The sequence below is a fragment of the Cydia splendana genome, chromosome 2 (genome assembly GCF_910591565.1).
Source record: "Cydia splendana chromosome 2, ilCydSple1.2, whole genome shotgun sequence".
In the NCBI taxonomy this organism is placed as follows: Eukaryota; Metazoa; Arthropoda; class Insecta; order Lepidoptera; family Tortricidae; genus Cydia; species Cydia splendana.
The window spans coordinates 26,556,650-26,581,834 of record NC_085961.1 but is presented as its reverse complement, the minus strand read 5'-3'; the positions used below and the strand labels follow the sequence as shown (position 1 = coordinate 26,581,834).

The 25,185-nt window shown below is 41.7% G+C and overlaps 2 protein-coding genes across 2 annotated transcripts in view; one reads left to right on the top strand and one right to left on the bottom strand.

The window, feature by feature from the left end:
* Positions 1 to 25,185, top strand: part of LOC134806074 (AN1-type zinc finger protein 6) — a 254,528-nt gene that overhangs the window by 182,116 nt on the left and 47,227 nt on the right. The gene's annotated exons all lie outside the window — the stretch shown is intronic.
* Positions 288 to 25,185, bottom strand: part of LOC134806080 (phenylalanine--tRNA ligase beta subunit) — a 33,723-nt gene continuing 8,825 nt past the window's right edge. The window contains exons 10-12 of the mRNA XM_063779348.1: positions 22,797 to 23,007; positions 21,660 to 21,806; positions 288 to 1,314 (exon numbers count right to left, since the gene is read on the bottom strand). Coding sequence (XP_063635418.1) covers positions 1,163 to 1,314; positions 21,660 to 21,806; positions 22,797 to 23,007 — 510 coding nt within the window. The 3' untranslated portion in view covers positions 288 to 1,162. The remainder of the gene's footprint in view (positions 1,315 to 21,659; positions 21,807 to 22,796; positions 23,008 to 25,185) is intronic.

Below are 25,185 nucleotides of genomic sequence, written 5' to 3'. Positions count from 1 at the left end.
ATTAACCCTTTTCCAGGCATAGCACGATTTGACACATACGCGCCAATATAATTTAAACTCTAGAATTCGGGTATAAGGTTCAAATTAGATTGCACTTTCGGGAAATGCGACTTGTCTTCAAATGAATTACCATTATTACCAAAGCTGGATTACCAAAGATAAATATGTTTGAATTTTTTGGGAAAACCTTGTAGATTGGTCCGGCCTGGAAAAGGGTTAAATTAAATTATCGACTGATTATAAATGGCATGGCAATCATGAGTGAATCACGTCTAACGAATTTATCAGGAAGTCATCATCCATTTAACCCACGTATTGGCCTGATAATCTGCATACAAATGATAACCGAAAATGAAAAACGGGTGATTCATTAGGGAAGTGTCAAATCAAAACAAAGACTTATAAATAACGATTTAATGATAACAGTTATAAATATAAGTTACAACTTATTTAGACGATGCTAGTAGGACAGTCCTAACACAAATAAAATATCATTACACTTCGCCTTAACATTTACTAGTGATATATTTATAGAAAACATCCATCATTATGGAACAAATCCATACCCATTGCACTAATAAATGCCATTAGCCGCCGTATTGCATTAGTAGCCGCGTCATGTACTGAGGGGCTACCGCGAATCACGTTTGACGTGTTGCCTCCCTGTCACACTTACGTACGAATTTACAAGTGTATTTGTATTTGTCTCACATTTTGCTTAGGGTGGTTCCACCTGTCCAAAATCTTTGTCCAATGTGCATTACGTCTAGCTCTATCTTTAAGTAAAACGTGAGAATGAAATGCAACTACACATTGGACCAATATATTGGACAGATGGAATACCACCCTTAATGAGAGATTGAGATGCAATGACATTGGACCAAGATATTGGACAAATGGAATACCACCCTAAGAGTTTTGAGGACCCCATTAAAGCATCGTTCAATTAGTTTACCTATGGTCTAACTCGCGAGCGATCAACGGGGCGTGCAGCGTAGAAGTCTAAGGGATTTGAGTAGCCTGCACTGAGAGAGCATACGTTTACATTTGTTTAACATGGCCGCACCGCACGCACCGCTCGAGCGTCCACTCTGCACACAAGCCCCTACTAACTATAGCTAGCTAGCTAGGAAGCTTGGTTGCCAGCCATGTAGTAGGCGGCTCAGAGGAAAGGCTCTAGGTTAATTTCTAGTGCGGAGCAGGGGTTGGTGAGGTCGAAGGCGGCCAGCACGGAGGGGTGCAGCACGCCGATGCGGCCGATCACGGTAGATTGAAGTACTACTTCGGCGCAGCGCCCGGGGAAGTATGCGGGGTCTGGAAACATATACACTATATTTTTTTATTTCACTCAAGTCCATGTGCTGCTTAAGGGTGGTATTCCATCAGTCCAATATCTTTGTCCAATGTGTATTGCGTTTTACATTTTGCTTAATAAGAGACCCATACAACCATTTCCAGTCGCCGTTACGACGCGGTGTTGACACATCTTGTGTCGACACCGTCTGTTTCGGTCACAATTCCAGTCGCAGAGTCGTCGCCGTGTCGACACAGTTACCAGAAATGGGGAAGGGTCGACACATGACACAAAGTGACATAAAGTGTGGTCGCCGTGTGCACACATTGTTTCGGGTTTGCGACTACTTTATGCCAAAATCATTCGTTCATTCGTTCATTTTGTTCCTGTCAAATGGAAACTGTCAGATGGAAAAATACTTAAATAAAAATAAGTGACATTAATACGCCATCTCTTAAACGGATTACAAGACGTAATTATATATTGTTTGCATTTATATTACAATATGACTTAAATTATTATGGGGAATTAAACTGCTCGAGTGATTTGATAAACTAAGTGTAATATAATCAACGCGCCACCACATTGTTGTAGTTTAGCCGGAAATGAAATTGTTTACTTCTCAGTGCCTGTGTTCATAACTATATTATTTGAAGCATTTTTAGTAATTCGATGCGTATACTATACTTAAATAACAGAAATAACGCTTTACATACTACCAAACTTGTTAATTATGATGTATAAATGTGGTATTATCTATGAAAAGGGACCTTATTGTCGATGGCGCTTACGACACTAACATCGATGAGCACAAAACGTAGTAGTTTAAAATTGGAGATTCTGGCCTAGTTTAGTTATTTTGATTTCCAATTTAGCAATTAAGTTTCTTTGATTACTGGAACATTCAATGTTGCTGTCTATCCAATACGGAGGTCAATTTATGTTATGTGACGCTGATGAACTTATCAGTCATCGGGTTTAAAGGTCCCTTTGTAGTTTTTTATAAATAACTCGTAAACGGTGACCTGTAGCAAAAATGTTCTGATACATAAGTAATCTGCGTAAAATTGTCTACATTAAATATTCTATACACTTTTTCGCTAGGATGAGTATTCAAAAAAATATTTAAGGTAAAAAGTTAAATATGATCAATTGTTAATATTTTTTGTAAATAACTCGTAAACGGTGGCCTGTACCAAAAAATGTTCTGATACATAAGTAATTTACTTAAAATCTACTCACACCAGAGGATGCTGAAGACCGGACGCTTAGCTAAAACGCTAGGTTGAAGGAGAAGAAGATTGATCCTAGCGAAAAAGTGTATAGAATATTTAAGGCGCTCTTATACTCGAGTTTTACGTTTTCAAGGGGGTGAAGCAGACGAGTGGTAGAACGGGCAGGCGGGCGCCCCGCGCGGCGCACCGCACCATTCCCGCGCAGCACGTCTACGTCCTTATTCTGACGACATCGGTATTCTGAATCGTCAGTTCCGGGATTTTTAGTTCGGCAATTAATATTGAAAAAGATTTATTAGTAAATTCGAATTTTGATGAGTACTTAATGAAATTAAAAACCGGACAAGCGCGAGTCGGACTCGCCCACTGAGCCCACCGAGGGTTCCGTACTTTTTAGTATTTGTTGTTATAGCGGCAACAGAAATACATCATCTGTGAAAATTTCAACTGTCTAGCTATCACGGTTCGTGAGATACAGCCTGCTGACAGACGGACGGACGAACGGACGGACAGCGGAGTCTTACTAATAGGGTTCCGTTTTACCCTTTGGGTAGGGAACCCTAAAAATGGTAGGTAAGACGGTGAGGTCGGTGAGTGTACCTAAATAATTATTAATTATATGTATACAATATGAGTGTATACTTGACTGATCATGTTTTTGTAAAAATCGATTTCGACTGGCAAAACATATTAACCGGGCAACCGGGTTTTTTAACCTAATTAGACCCCGCTGAATCCGAAATTACCGGTTGATTGATCGAATTCTTGACTGGAAGTGAGATAGTTGATATTAAAGGTCCCTTTTTTTTAGTTTTTCGTAAATAACTCTTAAACGGTGGCGCATAGCAAAAATTTTCTTAAACATAAGTAATCTGCATAAAATTGCCTACAAGAAAGATTCCGTACAATTGTTCGCTAGGATCAATATTCAAAGAGATATTAAGGCGGGAAAGTTAATTATAATCAATTTTTGAAGGTCTCTTTTTTTAGTTTTTCGTAAATAACTCGTAAACGGTGGCCAATATAAAAAAAATGTTAAACGTTAATAATCGACACAACATTTTCAATAAAAAAAGATTTAGTACATTTTTAGCAGGGATCAATATTTAAAAAGATAATAAAGAGGGAAAGTTAATTATAATAAATTCTAAGGTTCCTTGTTTTTATTTTTTCGTTAATAATTTGAAAAGTATGACTCATAGCAAAAACAAATTTTACACAAATAATAAACATAAAATTTCCTACAAGAAACATGTAGAACACTTTTCGCTAGGATCAATATTTAAAAAGACAAAGCATCCGGTAAGTCAATTATAATCAATTTTAAAGTCCCTTTTTAGTTTTTTGTAAATAACTCGTAAACGGTGTCCCATAGCACAATAGGTTTTTATGAATAAATAATCTCCATAAAATTTTCTGCAAAAAACATCTGAACACTTTTCTCTAGGATCCATATTTAAAACGATATTAAAGGAAGAAAGTTAATCACATTCAGTTTACAGGTCGCTTTTTTTTTCGTAAATAACTCGTAAACGGTTGCAACGGGGGCAGTTGTAAAAAATATTATACGTAAATATTGAACATAAAATTGTCCACAAAAAAGGTTTTGTACACTTTTTCGCTACGATCAATATTTAATGAGGTATTAAAGGGGGTAAGTTAATTATAATCAATTTCCAGGTCCCTATTTTAAGTTTTTCGTAAATGACTCGTAAACGGTGGCCCATAGCAAAATAGGTTCTTAATGTTAACTAACCCCCCTTGGCTAAAAAGTGGCCTCCATGTTTAAAATTCATTTGTTTACGTAAGATGTCCGTCTTTGGGTCACGAATTTACATGTGTGTACCAAATTTCAACTTAATTGGTCCAGTACTTTTGAAGAAAATGGGCTGTGACAGACGGACAGACAGACAGACAGTCGCACGAGTGATCCTATAAGGGTTCCGTTTTTTCCTTTTGAGGTACGGGACCCTAAAAACTAAAAAAAGTGACATGTGAATTGATTGTAATGAACTTTCTTCCTTTAATATCGTTTTAAATATTGATCCTAGAGAAAAGTGTTCAGATGTTTTTTGCAGGAAATTTTATGTAGATTATTTATTCATAAAACCTATTTTGCTATGGGACACCGTTTACGAGTTATTTACAAAAAACTAAAAAGGGACTTTAAAATTGATTGTAATTAACTTACCGGCTGCTTTGTCTTTTTAAATATTGATCCTAGCGAAAAGTGTTCTACATGTTTCTTGTAGGAAATTTTATGTTTATTATTTATGTGTGATCAACAGGGTAAAGACCGGTAGTGATCACCGAATCGTAAGAGGCACACTGAATATCAATATTAAACTTGAAAGGTCCAGCCTGATGAAGTCTACGCTCCGACCTACTCGAGTCCATGTTCAAAACCCCGAAAGCTTTCAACTCGAGCTCTCTAACCGCTTTGCTTGCCTAGAGAACTTGGCTTCAGTAGACGAAATCAACGACGGGCTAGTGGAAACTGTCCACACAGTAGGGTCTAAGTTTTTTAGACCCCGCCGTAAAGATAGACCTCAGAAATTGACCGAGCAAACCTTAAACCTCATGGCTGAACGACGCTCGCTACAGTTGCAGTCTCCCGATGACGCGGAGTCATATAGGCAGCTCAATAGACGTATATCTAAGTCCTTGCGACATGATCTGCGTCTCTTTAATACTAACCGTATTAAAGAGACTATTGAGCGAAACCAAGGCTCCAAAGTGTTCGCAAAGGACAAAGCAACGCAAGCAAAGCAAGGGTCTATTGGGCAAAGCCAGCTGACAAAGCTGAAACGGGAAGATGGCAGCATAGCGTCGAGCAAAGCGGAGGTTTTAGGTGAGATCGAGAGGTTCTATGGACAGTTATACACTTCGATCGCAAAGCCCGTTGACAGCTTGGTAGGAGGTCCAAGAGCCAAGCTGTCCCGACATTATACCGAAGATATCCCGGACATCAGTCTGTACGAGATTAGGATGGCCCTGAAGCAGCTTAAGAACAACAAGGCGCCGGGCAAAGACGAAATCACTTCAGAGCTTCTGAGAGCGGGTGGAACACCGGTACTTAAAGTCCTCCAGAAGCTCTTTAATTCCGCCTTGTCCGAGGGCATAACGCCTGAAACATGGAATAGAGGCGAGGTGGTGTTGTTCTTCAAAAAAGGTGATAACAACCTATTGAAGAACTACAGACCCATCACGCTTCTGAGCCATGTCTATAAGCTGTTTTCAAGGGTCATCACGAACCGTCTCGAACACAGACTTGATGACTTCCAGCCTCCCGAACAAGCCGGTTTCCGAAAAGGCTATAGTACCATAGACCACATCCATACGCTGCTGCAAGTTATACAGAAGACCGAAGAGTATAACTTGCCATTATGCTTAGCGTTTGTGGACTATGAGAAAGCCTTCGATTCGGTGGAAACATGGGCGGTGCTTGTCTCTTCAGCGATGCCATATTGACTATCGGTACATCGAAGTGTTGAAGTGTTTGTATAATAACGCCACCATGTCGGTCCGAGTACAGGAGCAGAGCACGAGGGCGATTCCATTGCAAAGAGGCGTAAGGCAGGGAGACGTTATCTCTCCGAAACTGTTTACTGCCGTAATGGAAGACGCCTTCAAGCTCCTGGAATGGGAAGGACTTGGAATCAACATCAACGGCGAATACATCACTCACCTTCGGTTTGCCGACGATATCGTAGTCATGGCAAAGTCGATGGAGGAACTCAGCATGATGCTCGATGACCTCAACCGAGTTTCACAACGGGTGGGCTTGAAAATGAACATGGACAAGACGAAACTTATGTCAAATGCCAATGTTGTGCCCATCCCAGTCTCTGTTGGGAACTCGGTACTCGAAGTTGTTGACTCGTACATCTACCTAGGACAAGTAGTCCAATTAGGTAGGTCCAACTTCGAGAAAGAGGTCAACCGCCGAATCCAACTCGGTTGGGCAGCGTTCGGGAAACTACGTAATGTCTTTTCGTCCGACATACCTCAGTGCCTCAAGACGAAAGTCTTTAATCAATGTGTGTTACCAGTGATGACTTACGGCTCCGAAACGTGGTCTTTCACTACCGGCCTCATCTCAAAACTCAAAATCGCTCAACGAGCTATGGAGAGGGCTATGCTCGGAGTTTCTCTACGTGATCGAATCAGAAATTAAGAGATCCGTAGACGAACTAAAGTCACCGACATAGCCCACCGGATTAGCAAGCTGAAGTGGCAATGGGCAGGCCACATTGCACGCAGAGAAGATGGCCGATGGGGTCGAAATGTGCTCGAGTAGAGACCACGGACTAGCAAGCGCAGCGTAGGACGTCCACCCACAAGATGGACAGACGATCTTGTTAAGGTCGCCGGAAGACGCTGGATGCGGGTCGCTTCCAACCGGCACGTATGGAGGTCCAAGGGGGAGGCCTATGTTCAGCAGTGGACGTCTTATGGCTGAGATGATGATGATGATGATGATTTATGTGTAAGATTTGTTTTTGCTATGAGTCATACTTTTCAAATTATTAACGAAAAAATAAAAACAAGGAACCTTAGAATTTATTATAATTAACTTTCCCTCTTTATTATCTTTTTAAATATTGATCCCTGCTAAAAATGTACTGAATCTTTTTTATTGAAAATTTTGTGTAGATTATTAGTTCATTTTTTTTATATTGGCCACCGTTTACGAGTTATTTACGAAAAACTAAAAAAAGGGACCTTTAATATCACATATCTCACTTCCAGTCAAGAATTCGATCAAGCAACCGGCAAATTCGGATTCAGCGGGGTCTAATTAGGTTAAAAAACCCGGTTGCCAAAAAGTAATATGTTTTGCCATTAGAAATCGATTTTTACAAAAATGTGACCAGTCTAAATTATTCAATTTGATTAATTTTATAGCCTTTTAAAATATGTTTACACAATTTATCAATCGTGACTGAATTCCGGATTGGTTAGATGGGTGTGTGCCTTTGCTGCCCAACTTGTTATAAAATGACAATATGACGGACGAATGTCTGAAATGTCACCGTATTTAAGAATTATTTTGCTTTTCTTCGTAAGTATGTTGAAAAACATTGTGTGTATAACATATTTGCATATTTATACTGTGATTACCCATTTTATGAAACGTCCGCTAAACTAGCACAGGTCCGACGCTGACAGTGGTCACGGGCGTACTGGCGTGAGGAATAGGCGCAAGGTATTGCCGCGTAGGGTGTAATTTAGTAGGCAAAATGTTGAATTCATCAAATGATGAATGAAAAAATTAACGTATCGATAAAAGGACAAGCAATAATGAAGATTTACTTAAAAGCTATCGACTGAAGTAAGTTTCATATACATTTTCGTCCTAGTACTGTTGGAACTAACTTAATTACAACAATGATGTTGGCGTGTGACTAATATACCTACATAGAGTTCGTATATGTACCAACATAAACTCTGGCTATATAGAATAAGTCTTCTAAGACAGATGTCACATTTACATATAGGTCATTCTCTTGTAATCGTTTGCCTGTGCGGATGCATAATATATTTGGGAACTTTAATATGGTATTTCATTGAGTAGTCCACGGAATACCCAACATGGCAGCAGATCGTGTACTAAATTCGCTACTCTAGTTACCATTTTCCAAAAGTGTGCGCATGTGATTTGGTAAATTTATTTTCATTTATTCGCTAGAAAACAAAAGATGGCAACTGCCATTCAGAATGTTTCAATTGAAAAATTATCCGGGATTCAAAATTATCCGTCCTGGAAATTCATGATGCGGATGGTGCTCATCCACGACGATCTTTGGGATTGTGTGGACGCGACTAAAAATGAAAACGAAGACGCGAAGAAGCAGGAGAAGGCGCTCGCGAAAATCGCCTTGAACGTGAAGCCTTGTGTATTTCCACAAATTAGAAATGCTAAGACGGCTCGCGAAGCGTGGAGCAACCTGCAGAAGGCATACGAGGACCGAGGCTTGTCACGACGGCTCGGATTGCTTCGCACATTGTTCGCCACCAAATTAAGCGAATGTGCGAGTATGGAGGCATACGTGAACAAGGTCATGGATACATCGCAACAACTGAGCGACATCGGAGCGGCTTTGGAAGATGACTTCGTGGCCGTGATTTTACTCAGCGGTTTGACAAGCGATTACGACCCGTTGATTATGGCTCTAGAAAATTCGAATACTTCACTGTCAAGCGAAAATGTCAAAGCGAAATTGCTTCTAGAAAACGCGAGACGCGATGAGAAAAGCGAAGATGCTAATACGGCTTTAGTAGCTCGGAAAGCACGCAAACCATCAATTAAGTGCTTCAGATGCAAAAAGAGTGGACATATCAAGAAGGATTGTCCTGACAACTCTGACGGCAAGAAGAGTGACCGGAAAAGCCAGGCGCACCTCACAGCGTTGGCCGCAGGAGTCAAGCATGACGTGTGGTACGTCGACAGCGGTGCGGCGTAGCATTTTTGCAATGATCGCAGCTTTTTATCAGATTTTACAACTGTAAAACCAAAGAAGGTCTTAATTGCCAATGGCGAAGCATTACCGACGGCTGGGAAAGGAACTGCGCAAGCTGTGTTAAAGGACAATAGTGTGAGATCGATAAGTAATGTGTACTTAGTCCCTAAAGTGTCTGTAAATTTATTATCTGTTAGTGCGATGGATAAGAAAGGTTACGAAATTGTGTTTCGTTCTGGCAAGTGTACAGTCTATGACAATGGGGAGGTTTTGGCTACAGCTACCCTGAGAGATGGTATTTATGAACTCGATGCCATTGAAACTGTTTCTGTCTCGTGTAGTAAGCCATCCTCGCAGGCCATGTGTTCGTCTTTGTCTGTAGGTACAGGTGACAGCATAGCGGTGCCGGCACGTCAACTGAAGGATGACAGTCGTCCTGTTGCCGTGAGCGTGAAGCAAGCGCCGCAGTCCCCTGCTACTGGAAACCAGTCATCGCAACAAATTTGGCACCATCGTCTGGCGCATCTGAACACCCGAAGCATGGAGTTACTGCGAAAAGGTATGGTCACAGGTATTTCTTATGACAACAATAACTTTCAGTCGTGTGTTTCCTGTATCTTAGGTAAACAGACTAAGTTGCCATTTCCGAAGAAATCTGAGACCAGGGCCAAGGAAATCCTGGGAATAGTTCACAGTGACGTCATGGGGCCACTGCCATGCCCATCCCTAGGTGGGAAAAGATATTTTCTGCTGTTCATTGATGACCTGTCCCGAAAAACATTTGTTTATTTTCTTAGGAGGAACTGGAGGAAGGATGAGGTTTTCGAGATGTTTAAAGAATTCAAAACTCTCGTAGAAAACCAAACCAATAAGAAAATAAAAGTTCTTCGTAGTGACAATGGTGGTGAATATGTCAATTCTAATTTTCAGAAGTTCCTGAAACAGCATGGGATTCGACATCAGACCACGGTTCCAAGGTCATCAGCTCAGAACGGAGTCGCGGAACGCGCGATCAGAAGCGTTACGGAGAAAGCCAGATGCATGCTTCAGGAAGCAGGCTTGAAAAAGGAATTCTGGGCAGAAGCGGTCAACACCGCCGTCTACCTGAAGAATCGCTCTCCAACTAAGGCTGTGATGGGCAGTACACCGGAAGAAAAATGGACAGGTAAAAAGGAGAATCTGAGTTACCTACGCATTTTTGGTTGCCAAGCTTATGCCCTTCAGCACAAACGGGACAAACTGGATCCCAAAAGTAAGAAATATATTTTTGTCGGATACTGTGACGAGTCAAAGGGTTACAGATTGATAGATCCGGAGAATCCGAAAAATGTCATAAAAGCCAGAAATGTCACTTTTCTAGAACATGCTTTTTGGAATGACACTTCATCGGATGAGGATGACAGTTCACGTTATACTCAGGTTAGTTTGTTTCCGAACAATGTAACTGTCGCCGATGATGTACAAGTGCAACCCGCCTTACCCGACTTACCCCAAGAGCCCGCAGAAATATCTAACGAAAACTGTCAAGATAACAGTGTGAGTACGATAGATGATTCTGAGAGCAGTAGTGAGACCCCAGATGACCCTGCGGATGAGACGTATGTCCCAGGAGATTCCACACTGGAAGACTTCGAGAACTCTACGGACGAAACTAGTGAGTTTGAGTCGGCTAGTGTAGCACGCACTGTATGCAGTGACACGGGGGACCCTCAGACAGTTCGCGAGGCACTGAATGGCCCGGAAGCAAGTAAGTGGAAAGCCGCGATGGCGGAAGAGTATAAATCCTTCATCGATAATAAGTGTTGGACTCTGACTGACCGCGATACGAAGCAACGGCCTGTAAAATGCAAGTGGATCTTTAAAAGAAAGCTTGGCCTCGACGGGGAAATACTGCGGTACAAAGGGCGCCTTGTTGCAAAAGGTTATACCCAGAAATACGGTATTGATTACGAAGAAACGTTCTCTCCTGTAGTACGATATTCTACTATACGTACGTTACTAGCTTTAGCAACGGAACATAACATGAATATCGAGCATCTGGATGTAAAAACGGCGTTTTTGAATGGAGATTTAAAAGAAACCGTTTTTATGGAGCAGCCAGAGGGCTACAAGATTAAAGGCCAAGAAGATAAAGTTTACAAGTTGAATAAGGCCATATACGGACTGAAGCAAGCTTCGAAGTCTTGGTATGAGAAAATAAATGGCGTATTGACAAGCAAAATGAAATTCAAACGTTTATCTTCCGAACCTTGTGTTTATGTCAAGTCGAGCGGGAAATCTATGATTATAATTGCGCTCTATGTTGTTGACATAATGCTATTTTCTTCAGCTGATTGCCGAGATACGGCAGGAATCAAAGAAGAATTAAAGAAGGCCTTCGAAATCAAAGATTTAGGGCCAGCACACCACATTCTTGGAATGAGGCTTTGCAGACAGAACAACGAAATAACTCTAGACCAGTCAAGCTATATTAAGAAGGTGCTAGAACGATTTCACATGTCAGATTGCAAACCTGCGCGAACACCTATGGAAACAGGTCTGAAGCTCGTGAAATCTACAAAGAAGGATTGTACGCACGACTACAGAGGCCTGATAGGATGTTTGATGTACATAGCGGTATGTACGCGACCGGATATTGCGCACGCTGTCAGCTCGCTCAGCCAGTTCAACGACGCGTACGACGAGACTCACTGGAAGGCGGCGAAACGCGTTCTTCGCTATCTGAAAGGTACGCTTAATCATTGTTTAACTTTTCAGAAGTCAGGGTTAGATATCGTCGCGTATGCTGATGCCGATTTTGCGTCGAATGAGGTCGATCGTCGATCTTATACCGGTTACGTGTTTAAGATTGGAAATTCTACCATCTCTTGGGAGAGTAGAAAACAAAAGACAGTCGCTCTTTCAAGCACAGAGGCCGAATATATGTGTCTGTCAGATGCTTGTAAAGAGGCTCTTTTTCTACGCAAGTTTCTGTTCGAAATTTACGGGGTACAGTATAGGATTACGTTGTTTAATGATAATCAGTCTGCACTGAAGTTGTGCACTAATTCTATGTACCACGCCAGAACGAAACACATTGACGTAAGACATCATTTCATCAGGGAAATCGTTGAGGAAGGTACAGTTGTTTTAAAACACTTGTCTACTGATGAAATGGTGGCCGACGTTTTAACGAAACCGTTGGCAAAGGAAAAACATGATAAGTTTGTATGTCATTTATTTGTATCGCTCAATAAATGACATGATGGTTCTAAGCAGTAGGTATACTTGCAGAAGTATAATTTGTTTTGGATCCGTTTCATTGTTTAGACTATTTACTGTTTATGTGTGACGGATACTTTGATAAATTTATACTTTTGCTATGTTTTTGCTGTTGTAATGTTTTATTATTTTAAGACAGCGGATGTGTCTTTGCTTAGATTGTTTAATGTGTGTAATGTGATTTATATGAGTTTATATGGGTTCAAGGGCCAGTGTTGGAACTAACTTAATTACAACAATGATGTTGGCGTGTGACTAATATACCTACATAGAGTTCGTATATGTACCAACATAAACTCTGGCTATATAGAATAAGTCTTCTAAGACAGATGTCACATTTACATATAGGTCATTCTCTTGTAATCGTTTGCCTGTGCGGATGCATAATATATTTGGGAACTTTAATATGGTATTTCATTGAGTAGTCCACGGAATACCCAACAAGTACTTCTAACATAAGGAAGTAAAGACAGTGTTAGGCATGTTTTCAACTTAAGATTCTATCGAGAAAATAATGAGCCTGTTTCTGACAAGCAATAACGTAGTTCAAGGACTTATACATACTAGAAAATAATGCATGAAATCCTTGTAAAAGTCTGTAAATATGGTGGTGGTAATCAAAGAAACTTAATTGCTAAATTGGAAATCAAAATAACTAAAATGGGCCAGAATCACCAATTTTAAACTACTACGTTTAGTGCTCATCGATGTTAGTGTCGTAAGCGCCATCGACAATAAGGTCCCTTTTCATAGATAATACCACAAATATGGTTTAAGGCTGAGAAATATTGCAGTCACAAAGTAGTTGCAATGTTTCGACTTTGTGTCGACTCTGTGTTGACACATGACACGCGCTGTCAAAAGTAATAACAAAGTTACTGGATTTGCAAAATGGCTCCTTGTGTTGATTTGTTTTCAGATATTCTCATTAATGGCATTAATCGATTAACTGTTTATTCGACTAATTAATGGAATAAAAAAAGTTAATTCTCAAATTTTAATCGCGATTAGTTTAGTCGACCTAACATAGATTGAAATTGAATTAATCTGAATAGTAATGGAATAAATTATCGATTAAATCTCGATTGAAAGTTGACAGGGGGCCATTTTTGTACGTAAAAATAATAGAAATGTCTTGCATGCAGATGGTAGCAAAACACTTTGTCATAAAAGTCGAGATGGGTGTCGATATATAGGTTTTAGGGAGTGCCGATTTCGAAAATAATGATCATTTTGGAATCCGAAATGGCGGCCATGCACTGTGTCATAAAAGTCGTCATGGATGTCGTTTTATACGTTTTAGGGGGCCCCAATTTTGAAAATGATGACCATTTTGGAATCCAAAATGGCGGCCATGCACTATGTCATAAAAGTCGTCATGGGTGTCGTTTTATAGGTTTTGGGGGGCGCAGATTTAGAAAATGATAACCATTTTGGATTCCAAAATGGCGGCCATGCACTACGAGGGGTGTTCAAAATATTCTCGGTATGAGAATGAAAACAAACAAGTACGAAAAGTTTGATATTTTTATTTTTCAATATACTCCCCCCCTATGTTAATCCCCTTAAAAGATCGATCAATTATTTTTTTTTAATCCCTCATAAAAATATTTTTTATCTTTGGTGTAAAAATGCTCCTCCACTGCAGCCTTCAATGCTTCATCGTCAGAAAAAAAAATTCCACGCAGATCCTTTTTAAGATTGGGGAACAAAAAGAAGTCGCTGGGGGCTAAGTCCGGAATATACGGTGGGTGAGTAACAGTTTCAAACCCACATTCAACAATAGCTGCCTTGGCAATATGAGCAGTATGGACGGGGGCGTTGTCACACAGAAGCAGAACACCTTTGGTTAACTTTCCTCGCCTCTTTTCTTTGATTGCATCCTTTAATTGACGTAGAATGTTAGCGTAGTACTGTCGTGTGATATTTACACCTTTTTCTTTATAATCGATTAGTAATATTCCTTTACAATCCCAAAATATCGTGGCCATGACCTTGCCAGCTGAAGGGACGACCTTGAACTTTTTGGGATGAGCTGAACCCTTAATGTGCCACTGCATGGACTCTTGTTTACTCTCTGGGTCATAATGATGAACCCAGGTTTCATCTCCAGTAACTATTCTTTGCAGCACCTCATTAGGATTTTCACCGCACAGGTCAATAACATCGGAACAACACGCTACACGCATGTCTTTTTGAAGCCGAGTCAGCATTCGCGGAACCCATCTTGCACTTACTTTTGACATATTAAGATGGTCATGGATAATATCATGTACGATACCAATAGAAAGATTGGTTACTTGAGCTATAGATTTTACCTTCACTCGACCATCTTCCAATATAAGTTTTTCCACTTTATCAATATTTTCTTGTGAAGTAGCTACTACAGGCCGACCAGGTCTAGGGTCATCTTCAATACTCTCCCTTCCACGTTTAAATTCGCTTGACCACTTTTGAATGGTAGATAAAGAAGGAGCAGACTCACGGTAAACACAATCCATTTCCTCTTTCATGGTTTTTTGATTTTTACCCTGTTTTGTCGAGAATCTTATGACGCATTGATGTTCTAATTTAGTTAACATTGTCAATTCGCACATGATGTTCATGTTTGTTCAGCAATTGCAGAAAAACAAAAGAACATCTCGGTTCCAATTATATATTTTTTTAATGTCAATGAATAAACCTTAGCGGCCAGTAACGAAAGAAATTTAAGAAGAGGTTGTAAGATATCAATACCGAGAATATTTTGAACGCCCCTCGTATGTCATAAAAGTCGTCATGGGTGTCGTTTTATAGGTTTTAGAGGGCGCAGATTTCGAAAATGATGACCATTTTGGATTCCAAGATGGCGGCCATGCACTATGTCATAAAAGTCGTCATGTATGTCGTTTTATAGGTTTTAGGGGGCCCCGCTTTCGAAAATGATGACCATTTTGGAATCCAAAATGGCGGCCATGCACTATGTCATAAAAGTCGTCATGGGTGTCGTTTTATAGGTTTTGGGGGGCGCAGATTTAGAAAATGATAACCATTTTGGATTCCAAAATGGCGGCCATGCACTATGTCATAAAAGTCGTCATGGGTGTCGTTTTATAGGTTTTGGGGGGCGCAGATTTAGAAAATGATAACCATTTTGGATTCCAAAATGGCGGCCATGCACTATGTCATAAAAGTCGTCATGGGTGTCGTTTTATAGGTTTTAGAGGGCGCAGATTTCGAAAATGATGACCATTTTGGATTCCAAGATGGCGGCCATGCACTATGTCATAAAAGTCGTCATGTATGTCGTTTTATAGGTTTTAGGGGGCCCCGCTTTCGAAAATGATGACCATTTTGGAATCCAAAATGGCGGCCATGCACTATGTCATAAAAGTCGTCATGGGTGTCGTTTTATAGGTTTTGGGGGGCGCAGATTTAGAAAATGATAACCATTTTGGATTCCAAAATGGCGGCCATGCACTATGTCATAAAAGTCGTCATGGGTGTCGTTTTATAGGTTTTGGGGGGCGCAGATTTAGAAAATGATAACCATTTTGGATTCCAAAATGGCGGCCATGCACTATGTCATAAAAGTCGTCATGGGTGTCGTTTTATAGGTTTTAGAGGGCGCAGATTTCGAAAATGATGACCATTTTGGATTCCAAGATGGCGGCCATGCACTATGTCATAAAAGTCGTCATGTATGTCGTTTTATAGGTTTTAGGGGGCGCAGATTTCGAAAATGATGACCATTTTGGAATCCAAAATGGCGGCCATGCACTATGTCATAAAAGTCGTCATGGGTGTCGTTTTATAGGTTTTGGGGGGCGCAGATTTCGAAAATGATAACATTTTCAATTTAAAAATGGCGGCAATGCACTATGTCATAAAAGTCGTCATGGATATCGTTTTATAGGTTTTAGGGGGCGCAGATTTCGAAAATGATGACTATTTTGGATTCCAAGATGGCGGCCATGCACTATGTCATAAAAGTCGTCATGGATGTCGTTTTATAGGTTTCTGGGGGCGCAGATTTCGAAAATGATGACTATTTTGGATTCCACTTTTATGACAAAATACGTAGCCGCCATCTTGGATTATAAAATGATCATCGTTTTCGAATTCTGCACTCCCTAAAACCTATAAATCGACATCCGTGACGACGCAAGTTATCTTTATTTTCAGATCTAACAAATTGCTACAGAATACAAAGGACAAAAAAGAAGCGAGGAGGTAATGAAACAAGCAAAAATACAGATGATTCCTCGACGCAATTGGGTGATTCTTAAATTGTGTCCAGATTTTTTTTGTCATAAAAGTTTATATTTTTCACATATTACTCTCACAAGTTCCGTGACATTTCGACCTTGTAATTTTTTAAGTAAATGTTTTTGTTTATCTATGAGGATCTCACTAGAATAGTATAATCAAGGTATGTTTATATTTGATGAATGAAATAGTAACGCAAAAAAAAATATATTTGTGTCTTATATTCCTGCCGAAGACTTTTATTTTACCTTTTCCTTCTACACAAGTTTGGCCAAGTAATAAGAATTTAGGGCTCTCAATTTTATTTTGACTTCTACAACAGTAAAGCTACGAGGCCATGTTTGGTATCGTTTTCGTATAAATTCGCAGTACCAAATTTAGTTAAGGTATCACATTGACACCATTCCGAAGTAAAAACATATAAACTTATTAAAATACTTTCTTTTAAACTCCTCTTCACGCTTAAACTGCTGAACAGTTTTAATTTAAATTTGGTACACATATATTTTGAGTCCCGAGACAGGATATAATAAGTTATCTCAAAAATCATCCTTTAAAGGTGTGAAATGAGGTGTAGGGGGGAATTCAGAATTGACTTCTTGAAGAATACTGTTTAAGTTTAGGTTTGAAGTCATGTTTTTTCATCATTTTTAACTAAATCAAAGATGTAGACCATCCCAAATTTCATATAAATCGGTTCAGCGGTTATTGATTTCCCGTACAAATTTCCACGCCACTTTTCACACCTTCAAAAGATGATTTTGGTTATAAGATCTATCCTATGTCCTGTTCCGGGACGCAAACTATTTCTATACCAAATTTCAACGAAATCGGTTCAGCGGTTAAGCGTCAAGAAGAGTTTCAAAAAAACCGGCCAAGTGCGAGTCGGACTCGCGTATTAAGGGTTCCGTACATTAAGTCCGACTCGCGCTTGACTGCACATTTCTATTAGGTTTTCCTGTCATCTATATGTAAAGAACTATTTTGTGTATTCAGACGGACATACATACAGACGCACGAGTGATCCTATAAGGGTTCCGTTTTTTCCTTTTGAGGTACGGAACCCTAAAAAGATTTATTTTTATTTTGTGGAATGGTGTCAATGTGATATCTTAAATGGATTCAGCACCCCAGATTTATACGAAAACGATACCAAACACGGCCTAGCACCTTCACTGATATAGATATATATATCAAGATAAAATTGAGAGCCCTAAATAAACTTTCAAGAGCGGATATCTCAAAAACTATTCAACATATCGAAAAAATTGACTGAATAAACTTGTAACAAATTAAATAAACTTTCATTTTGTATAAGTGGCCATGTCGCTGAGATGCATAGTTTCCGAGATATAATCGAAAAACGGGAAAATGGGACCTTCAAAGCCCCCGCTCTCCCCCCCCGCTCAAGGGCTACGGCCGGGGACTTTTGATATGTTCACCTCCTAACTTGTCAAACCGAGTTACGGAGTCAAAAATTGTGTCCGAGCATTTCCCTCTACAACTTTTGGAGCATTCGTTGCCTGACCTAAGTAGCTTATTGAATTTCTTTAAAAACTTTTCTGTAAAAGGTTGACGGGTGTTGGGTGTTTATATGATTTCGGTCGATTATTATCATTTGCATTGCCCATGATGACTTACTAGAATTACGAGCACACGAGACACTAATAGTAGTTTGACAAACCTTGGTTTTCAAGAGGTATTTTATATTGACATTTGCTGTCACAAATTTGCTGTCAGATTTAGTCGCAAACCGCACGCAAAGTGCACACAAATGTGTCGACACCTTGTTACGGAAAAGTGTAGACACGGCGACGACACTTTGTTTCGAAACAATTCTAGACACATTGTGTGGACTCTGTTACGACACATCTGACATTTAGTTACCACTTTGTGATTCTGCGACTGGAATGGTTATATGGGGAGTGAGAAGCAATGACATTGGACGAAGAAATTGGACAGGTGGAATACCATATTTAATTACACAAACGGGTCTACCGCGATATAATTTCATTGTTTTCATCTTAGGGTGGAATACCACCCTAAGATGATTTGTCTCCATGTATGAGTTTTGTCCTAATGTTTGGCTGAGTTTGAACTTAGTCTTATAATAAATCGTTCCTTCAACCTCATCGAATAGTGTGGCCCTAATAAGCACTGAAGATATGCAACGGTTACGAGTGTTACGACGTGTTCGACGACGGTTACGCACCACCGTTAGTATTAGTTTTGTTTGCGTAATATTAAAAACTAAGCATCGCTGTGTGAGCAAGACAGTGTGCACGTATGTAGGCAATCCACTCGCACACCAGAGCGGCATCCAGGGCTATAACCGCGTAAAAACGAAGTTCATTAATTTCGTTCGTTTTCTGTCACTCTAATCACGCCTTTATTAGAGTAAAAGAGAAAGACGATCTAAATTTGCAAACTTCGATGTTCGCGGTAGGCCCTCGGATAGGCTTGAGTCGGTCCTGAACTAAGAACTATTAAGATTGAAATCCCATCAAGGACCGAAAGGAACTATAGTTATTTGTACAACAAGAGATCAAAGTTTGATATTTCTTCGAGTGCTTATTATGAGTCCCGTGCAAGCGAAAGATTCTATAATAGATTCACGAGCGTAGCGAGTGAATCTAATTTAGAATCTTGAGCGTAGTAAGGGATTCAAAAGCGCACGAGATGTAAATAACTTTGATCTCGTGTAGTACACAAAATTTTTCACCCTGAGCAGTGAGAACATACCTAGAGGGACAGAGATAATAGAACCCAAGTATATCGAACTTGTATTAGACCCCGCATGTTGAAATGACATTTGACTATAAAGGTCACTTGAATGTCATTTTGTCTCACTCAGTGAGCAAAATGCGATTTTGCTCACTGAGTGAGACAAAATGACTCAGTGAGCAAAATCGCATTTTGCTCACTGTTTTTAAGAAGCAAAGTAGCCTTGTTCGAGCTGCTGAGGTGAAAAATCTTTTTGCACGCTCTTAATCGGTCTTTAGGTCCTTTAGTTCAGTGGGATTTGAGACCGCTTGACTGAGTGAAACGTAAAATGGACGGAACGAAACGGTTGTCAATGTCGCTGGCACCAGTGTGAACGAGATGAAAGAACGACGTGACACTCTAAGCCCGTACAATATGAAGGAAAATCAAATATATATCGACATATTTGATATTTTTTAATTATGTTAAGGTGTTTTAATATTTAATACCGACACATCGTATCGTACAAGTTGAATTGGATTCAGTTACCAAAGATTGGAAAGAATCCAATGAAAAATCGACTCCTATTCATTCCTGGGTCTCAACAACCGAACTGAACTAAAGGAACTAAAAGACCGAACTAGTTCGTTTGACCGATTGACCGAGAGCGGAGCGCTCTCTGTAGTGACCGAGCAGGCACAAGCCTACCCTCGGATCCGCATCCAATTTGATGACCACTTTACCGCTACCATGACGCACATGGCGCACGTTGCTCACCGTTGTGAGCATGTTGTAAAAAAATCACTAATGCATAATGTTCCATATTAGTCCAATCCGTTTAGCTTATAACGCATAGTGTTCCATTTCAGGAACAAACTTTCACGAGATTATACATAGTAATTTGAATATAAATGCTTACATGTTTTACCGTAAAATCTCGAGGCATCTATTTTTCTAATACTTAACGCTGGAAATTTATTTATTGCACTAAATATAACAACGAAAAGCTAATTACAAAGTAGTCAATCACACTTGCAAGTAAAATGGCCGGACGTCGGTGGAAATGATAACGTGACATGGACCACAAACGAGTCAGAAGCTGTATCGAGTACAGAAAACGTTCAGTAGTATTCATAGTTTCTACCTCTTACAAGTTCAGTAAAACAGATGACCAAATTTGGACCCATATGCGGTAAAGGGTTAAATTTTTTCCGGCCAATCATTGTCTATGGAAATATAGGCCACCTCTTTCTTTCATATTTGTCTATAGCAAAACTTATCTAGAGTTAGACCTTAGACCAAGAAAAGTCTGCAGCAATTTTGAGAGCTCACGCAGTGCAAGTGTTATTTTAAACGTCAAACTTCTCTCGTTACCTTCCGCGGGTTGCAGCCTGTAGCCCTCGCCGTGCGGCACGCGCAGCAGCAGCATGGCGCGGTCCAGCAGCCCGTGCACGAACTGGAACCCGGCGCTCTTGCCGCAGTGCACCGCGCACAGCCTTCCCTCGTTACCTTCCGCGGGTCGCAGCCTGTAGCCCTCGCCGTGCGGCACGCGCAGCAGCAGCATGGCGCGGTCCAGCAGCCCGTGCACGAGCTGGAACCCAGCGCTCTCACCGCAGTGCACCGCGCACAGCCTTCCCTCGTTACCTTCCGCGGGTCGCAGCCTGTAGCCCTCGCCGTGCGGCACGCGCAGCAGCAGCATGGCGCGGTCCAGCAGCCCGTGCACGAGCTGGAACCCAGCGCTCTCACCGCAGTGCACCGCGCACAGCCTTCCCTCGTTACCTTCCGCGGGTCGCAGCCTGTAGCCCTCGCCGTGCGGCACGCGCAGCAGCAGCATGGCGCGGTCCAGCAGCCCGTGCACGAACTGGAACCCGGCGCTCTTGCCGCAGTGCACCGCGCACAGCCTTCCCTCGTTACCTTCCGCGGGTCGCAGCCTGTAGCCCTCGCCGTGCGGCACGCGCAGCAGCAGCATGGCGCGGTCCAGCAGCCCGTGCACGAGCTGGAACCCAGCGCTCTCACCGCAGTGCACCGCGCACAGCCTTCCCTCGTTACCTTCCGCGGGTCGCAGCCTGTAGCCCTCGCCGTGCGGCACGCGCAGCAGCAGCATGGCGCGGTCCAGCAGCCCGTGCACGAACTGGAACCCGGCGCTCTTGCCGCAGTGCACCGCGCACAGCCTTCCCTCGTTACCTTCCGCGGGTCGCAGCCTGTAGCCCTCGCCGTGCGGCACGCGCAGCAGCAGCATGGCGCGGTCCAGCAGCCCGTGCACGAACTGGAACCCGGCGCTCTTGCCGCAGTGCACCGCGCACAGCCTTCCCTCGTTACCTTCCGCGGGTCGCAGCCTGTAGCCCTCGCCGTGCGGCACGCGCAGCAGCAGCATGGCGCGGTCCAGCAGCCCGTGCACGAGCTGGAACCCGGCGCTCTCACCGCAGTGCACCGCGCACAGCCTTCCCTCGTTACCTTCCGCGGGTCGCAGCCTGTAGCCCTCGCCGTGCGGCACGCGCAGCAGCAGCATGGCGCGGTCCAGCAGCCCGTGCACGAACTGGAACCCGGCGCTCTTGCCGCAGTGCACCGCGCACAGCCTTCTCTCGTTACGGGCACCCGTTTCTGAACAAAAAAAAAGACCACAACTTATTACGGTACCAATAGTTTATTAATAAAACGAAGAAATCTCGTCACACTGATACAGTGTATTGAGCGAGCGTGATGAAAGGGGGCCGATGTACGATGCCGATCCAAGGAAATGATGCGAAAACCGTGCAAGCAACGCTCAGCTAGAACGCCCCGTTGCAGTGTAACGAATCCTTTACGGTCAGAGCGGATGTTTTTGTGTACCTACAGTACCTACAATAAATTTTGAAGTTGAAGTTTTTGAAGATCTCAAACAGTTTGAGCGGGAGGGGCATCTTCTTGTTGGCTGTGAGAGTCTTCAGCAGACCAGGCAGGAGTTGGGTGCGGAGCACTTGGAACTCCAGGGATGTGATGGAAATAAGGGGTCTAATATTGACCATGTAGAAAGTTTGCTGCCTTGGGAATGAAGATGTGGACCCATGGGGACTAATGGTCCTTCTATCTAGACTCTTGTGACAAACACCTGCTTTGCTATAACGTACCACCATCGGCATTTTGTAGGGCAACGTCACTGATTCCGAACAGTTTGAGCGGAAGAGGCATCTTCTTGTTTAGAACTCTAGAATCTTGGAATTGGAGATGTTGGCTTATGGAGACTAAGGGCCAGTTGCATCAACGGTAAACAGACTGATCAACGTCACGCAGCAGAGATCTATGAAACTTCACATATAATAAAATTTAGCGAACGCTTTAACGGTCACAGACGGTTTGGTGCAAGTGGTGCAACCGACCCTTGGAGTGCCCGATGTGGATTCCGTAAATACCTACCCAGTGGCGGATTTGCAGTCTTTGCCGCCCTTTCTCAGCACCCATCATTTTGACTACATTTTGAGTTATTTCTTGTTATCATCAGCGAATTTTTTGTCACAATTTGCCGCCCCTAATATCTTGGCGCCTTAGGCCCGGGCCTAGCGGGCCTTAGGGCAAATCCGCCACTGTACCTACCCTTGTTTTATTATGACTCACCAGCGTCAGTATCTTGTAGCACAACGTCACTGATTTCGAACAGTTTGAGCGGGAGGGGCATCTTCTTGTTGGCGGCGAGTGTCTTCAGCAGGCCAGGCAGGAGTTGGGTGCGGACCACCTGGAACTCCAGGGTCTTGGGGTTGGAGATGTGGACGGCTGAGGCCTGCTCGATGGGGATGCCGAGTTTCGTTGAGATGTCTTCTCGGGAACACTTGAAGAAAGGGTTTTAAGTTAAGTAAGTACATACTAATAAAAAAAGTTACGTAGTAGGTAACAGTTTATGTCTAAAAAGCATGGGGTTCCAAAAACTGTGTGGCAGAGACTGTGTGGCAGTACCAATAGCATCCTGACAACGTTGGCAGGTAAGATAGATGGTGCTCATGCACTGGAATGGACTGCATGTGGCAGCCACAGATGCTGAGAAATTGTGCATCTTGGTTGCCTAGTTATATTTATTTTTTAGTAATTGTAGATTTATTATTGGATTATTATTCTCTTTATTCATTTCTCATCTTAACCCTTTACCGCATGGAATTTTTATTCTCCCCGAATTAAATATATGTAATAAAACACTGTTAATGTAACATAAAAAAAAATTTGAAAAAAATCTATATTCGACCCAATTAAAAATAATAGTAAATAACAATTTGTTCCAAATTTGGTACTTTATGTATTAGTGGCTAACCGGAGCCCGATTATTAAACTGGTCAAATTTGGAACTGTATGCAATATATGTATGAAAATGTAAGTTAAAAAAAAATCACTTACATTTTCAAAAACTATTTATTATTTTTATACTTATTTTTGGTAAGGTTTAGGCTATGGTAGCGGTGGTGTGGTGGCGGAACGTATGCTTGTTTGTCATTGACGTAGTAAAATAATTTGATCGTTATTGGTTATCTGTAGCTACCAGCTGTCACCGGTTATCTACAGATTTTTAACAATGCGGCTAACGTACCCAACTTAATAGAAACAAAATAAAGAAGTAGCTTGCCTGGGTGCATAAGGTTCCATATTTGGCAAACTGATAAAAAAATCACTAATACATAATGTTCCATATTAGTCCAATCCTTCTAGCTTGTAACGCATAGTGTTCCATTTCAGGAACAAACTTTCACGACATCATACATAGTAATTTAAATATAAATGCTTACATTTTTTACCGTAAAATCTCGCGGCATATATTTTTCTAATACTCAACGCTGGAAATGTATTTATTGCACTAAATATAACAACGAAAAGCTAATTACAAAAGTAGTCATTCACACTTGCAAGTAAAATTGCCGGACGTCGGTGGAGATGATAACGTCATATGGACCACACACTAGTTAGAAGCTGTATCGAGTACAGAAAACGTTCAGTAGTATTCATAGTTTCTACCTCTTACAAGTTCAGTAAAACAGATGACGCTAATACCAGTCTACGAGGATAATTTCATTACGTTCCAAATTTGGACCCATATGCGGTAAAGGGTTAAGTTAGGTTATTTATAATATGAATATAAAAGTAAAATATAAAAACACTTACAAAACAATAAAAATGAATATAAACACATTATAAAAAACCTAACCTAGGGTGCCGCCAGCAGCGGGGCAAGGCCCAAGCTACCGGCGGTCAGGGCTGCAGAGAGAGGAACCGGCGGACTATCCGCGCCGTGTCCAAGATCACCGCCTTCTGCATCTGACCCTCGATCCAACCACCTAGCGAGAGTCTCTCAAGATGTCGGTCGAGACTCTTCGCTCTGAAACAGAGGCAGTATTCTCGAACGATAGGCGGACAGCTGTGTTCCCCCCTCTGTAGCCCCATAATAGGCGTGCATGACATTCTCGTTCATGTCTCGAGTCCAACGCATGCGACGCACTATGCCACCGGTAGCGGGAGCCGTGGGCGGGGCAGGATGTCCCGCAGGCCCCAAGCGTGCCGGCAGCGGTGGCCGTCCTCGTCGCGCAGGTGGTCGTGGCGGCGGCGGCGGCCCGCTCTCGTCACTAGAGTACTGGACCCGTCTGTGTCAGGCGCCGTTGCGAACTCGTCGCCTGACGACGATGTGGACGAGGAAGTGGACGAGGCGGGCCGCTTTAGTTCGACTCCTTGTAATCATTTCTATTCATTACGTAGCATTGCCGATGGTACATGACAACTGTCAACACGGTAGTATGTTTGACTTTATTGGATTTATTATTATTATTTTGTATGTTAATGTCACTAACCTTAATTAATTTTAAGATTTGTTGTAAATACTAACAATTATGGATCTATGGATTGGAATTGAATAAAGAATTGAATTGAAAAAGCATTTAATTTAAGAAGATTGCGATACTACAATGGGGCGGTGGTTTTTTATTTAATGTAGATTTTTCTTTAAGTGACCTAGATAAGTATTGACATTCTA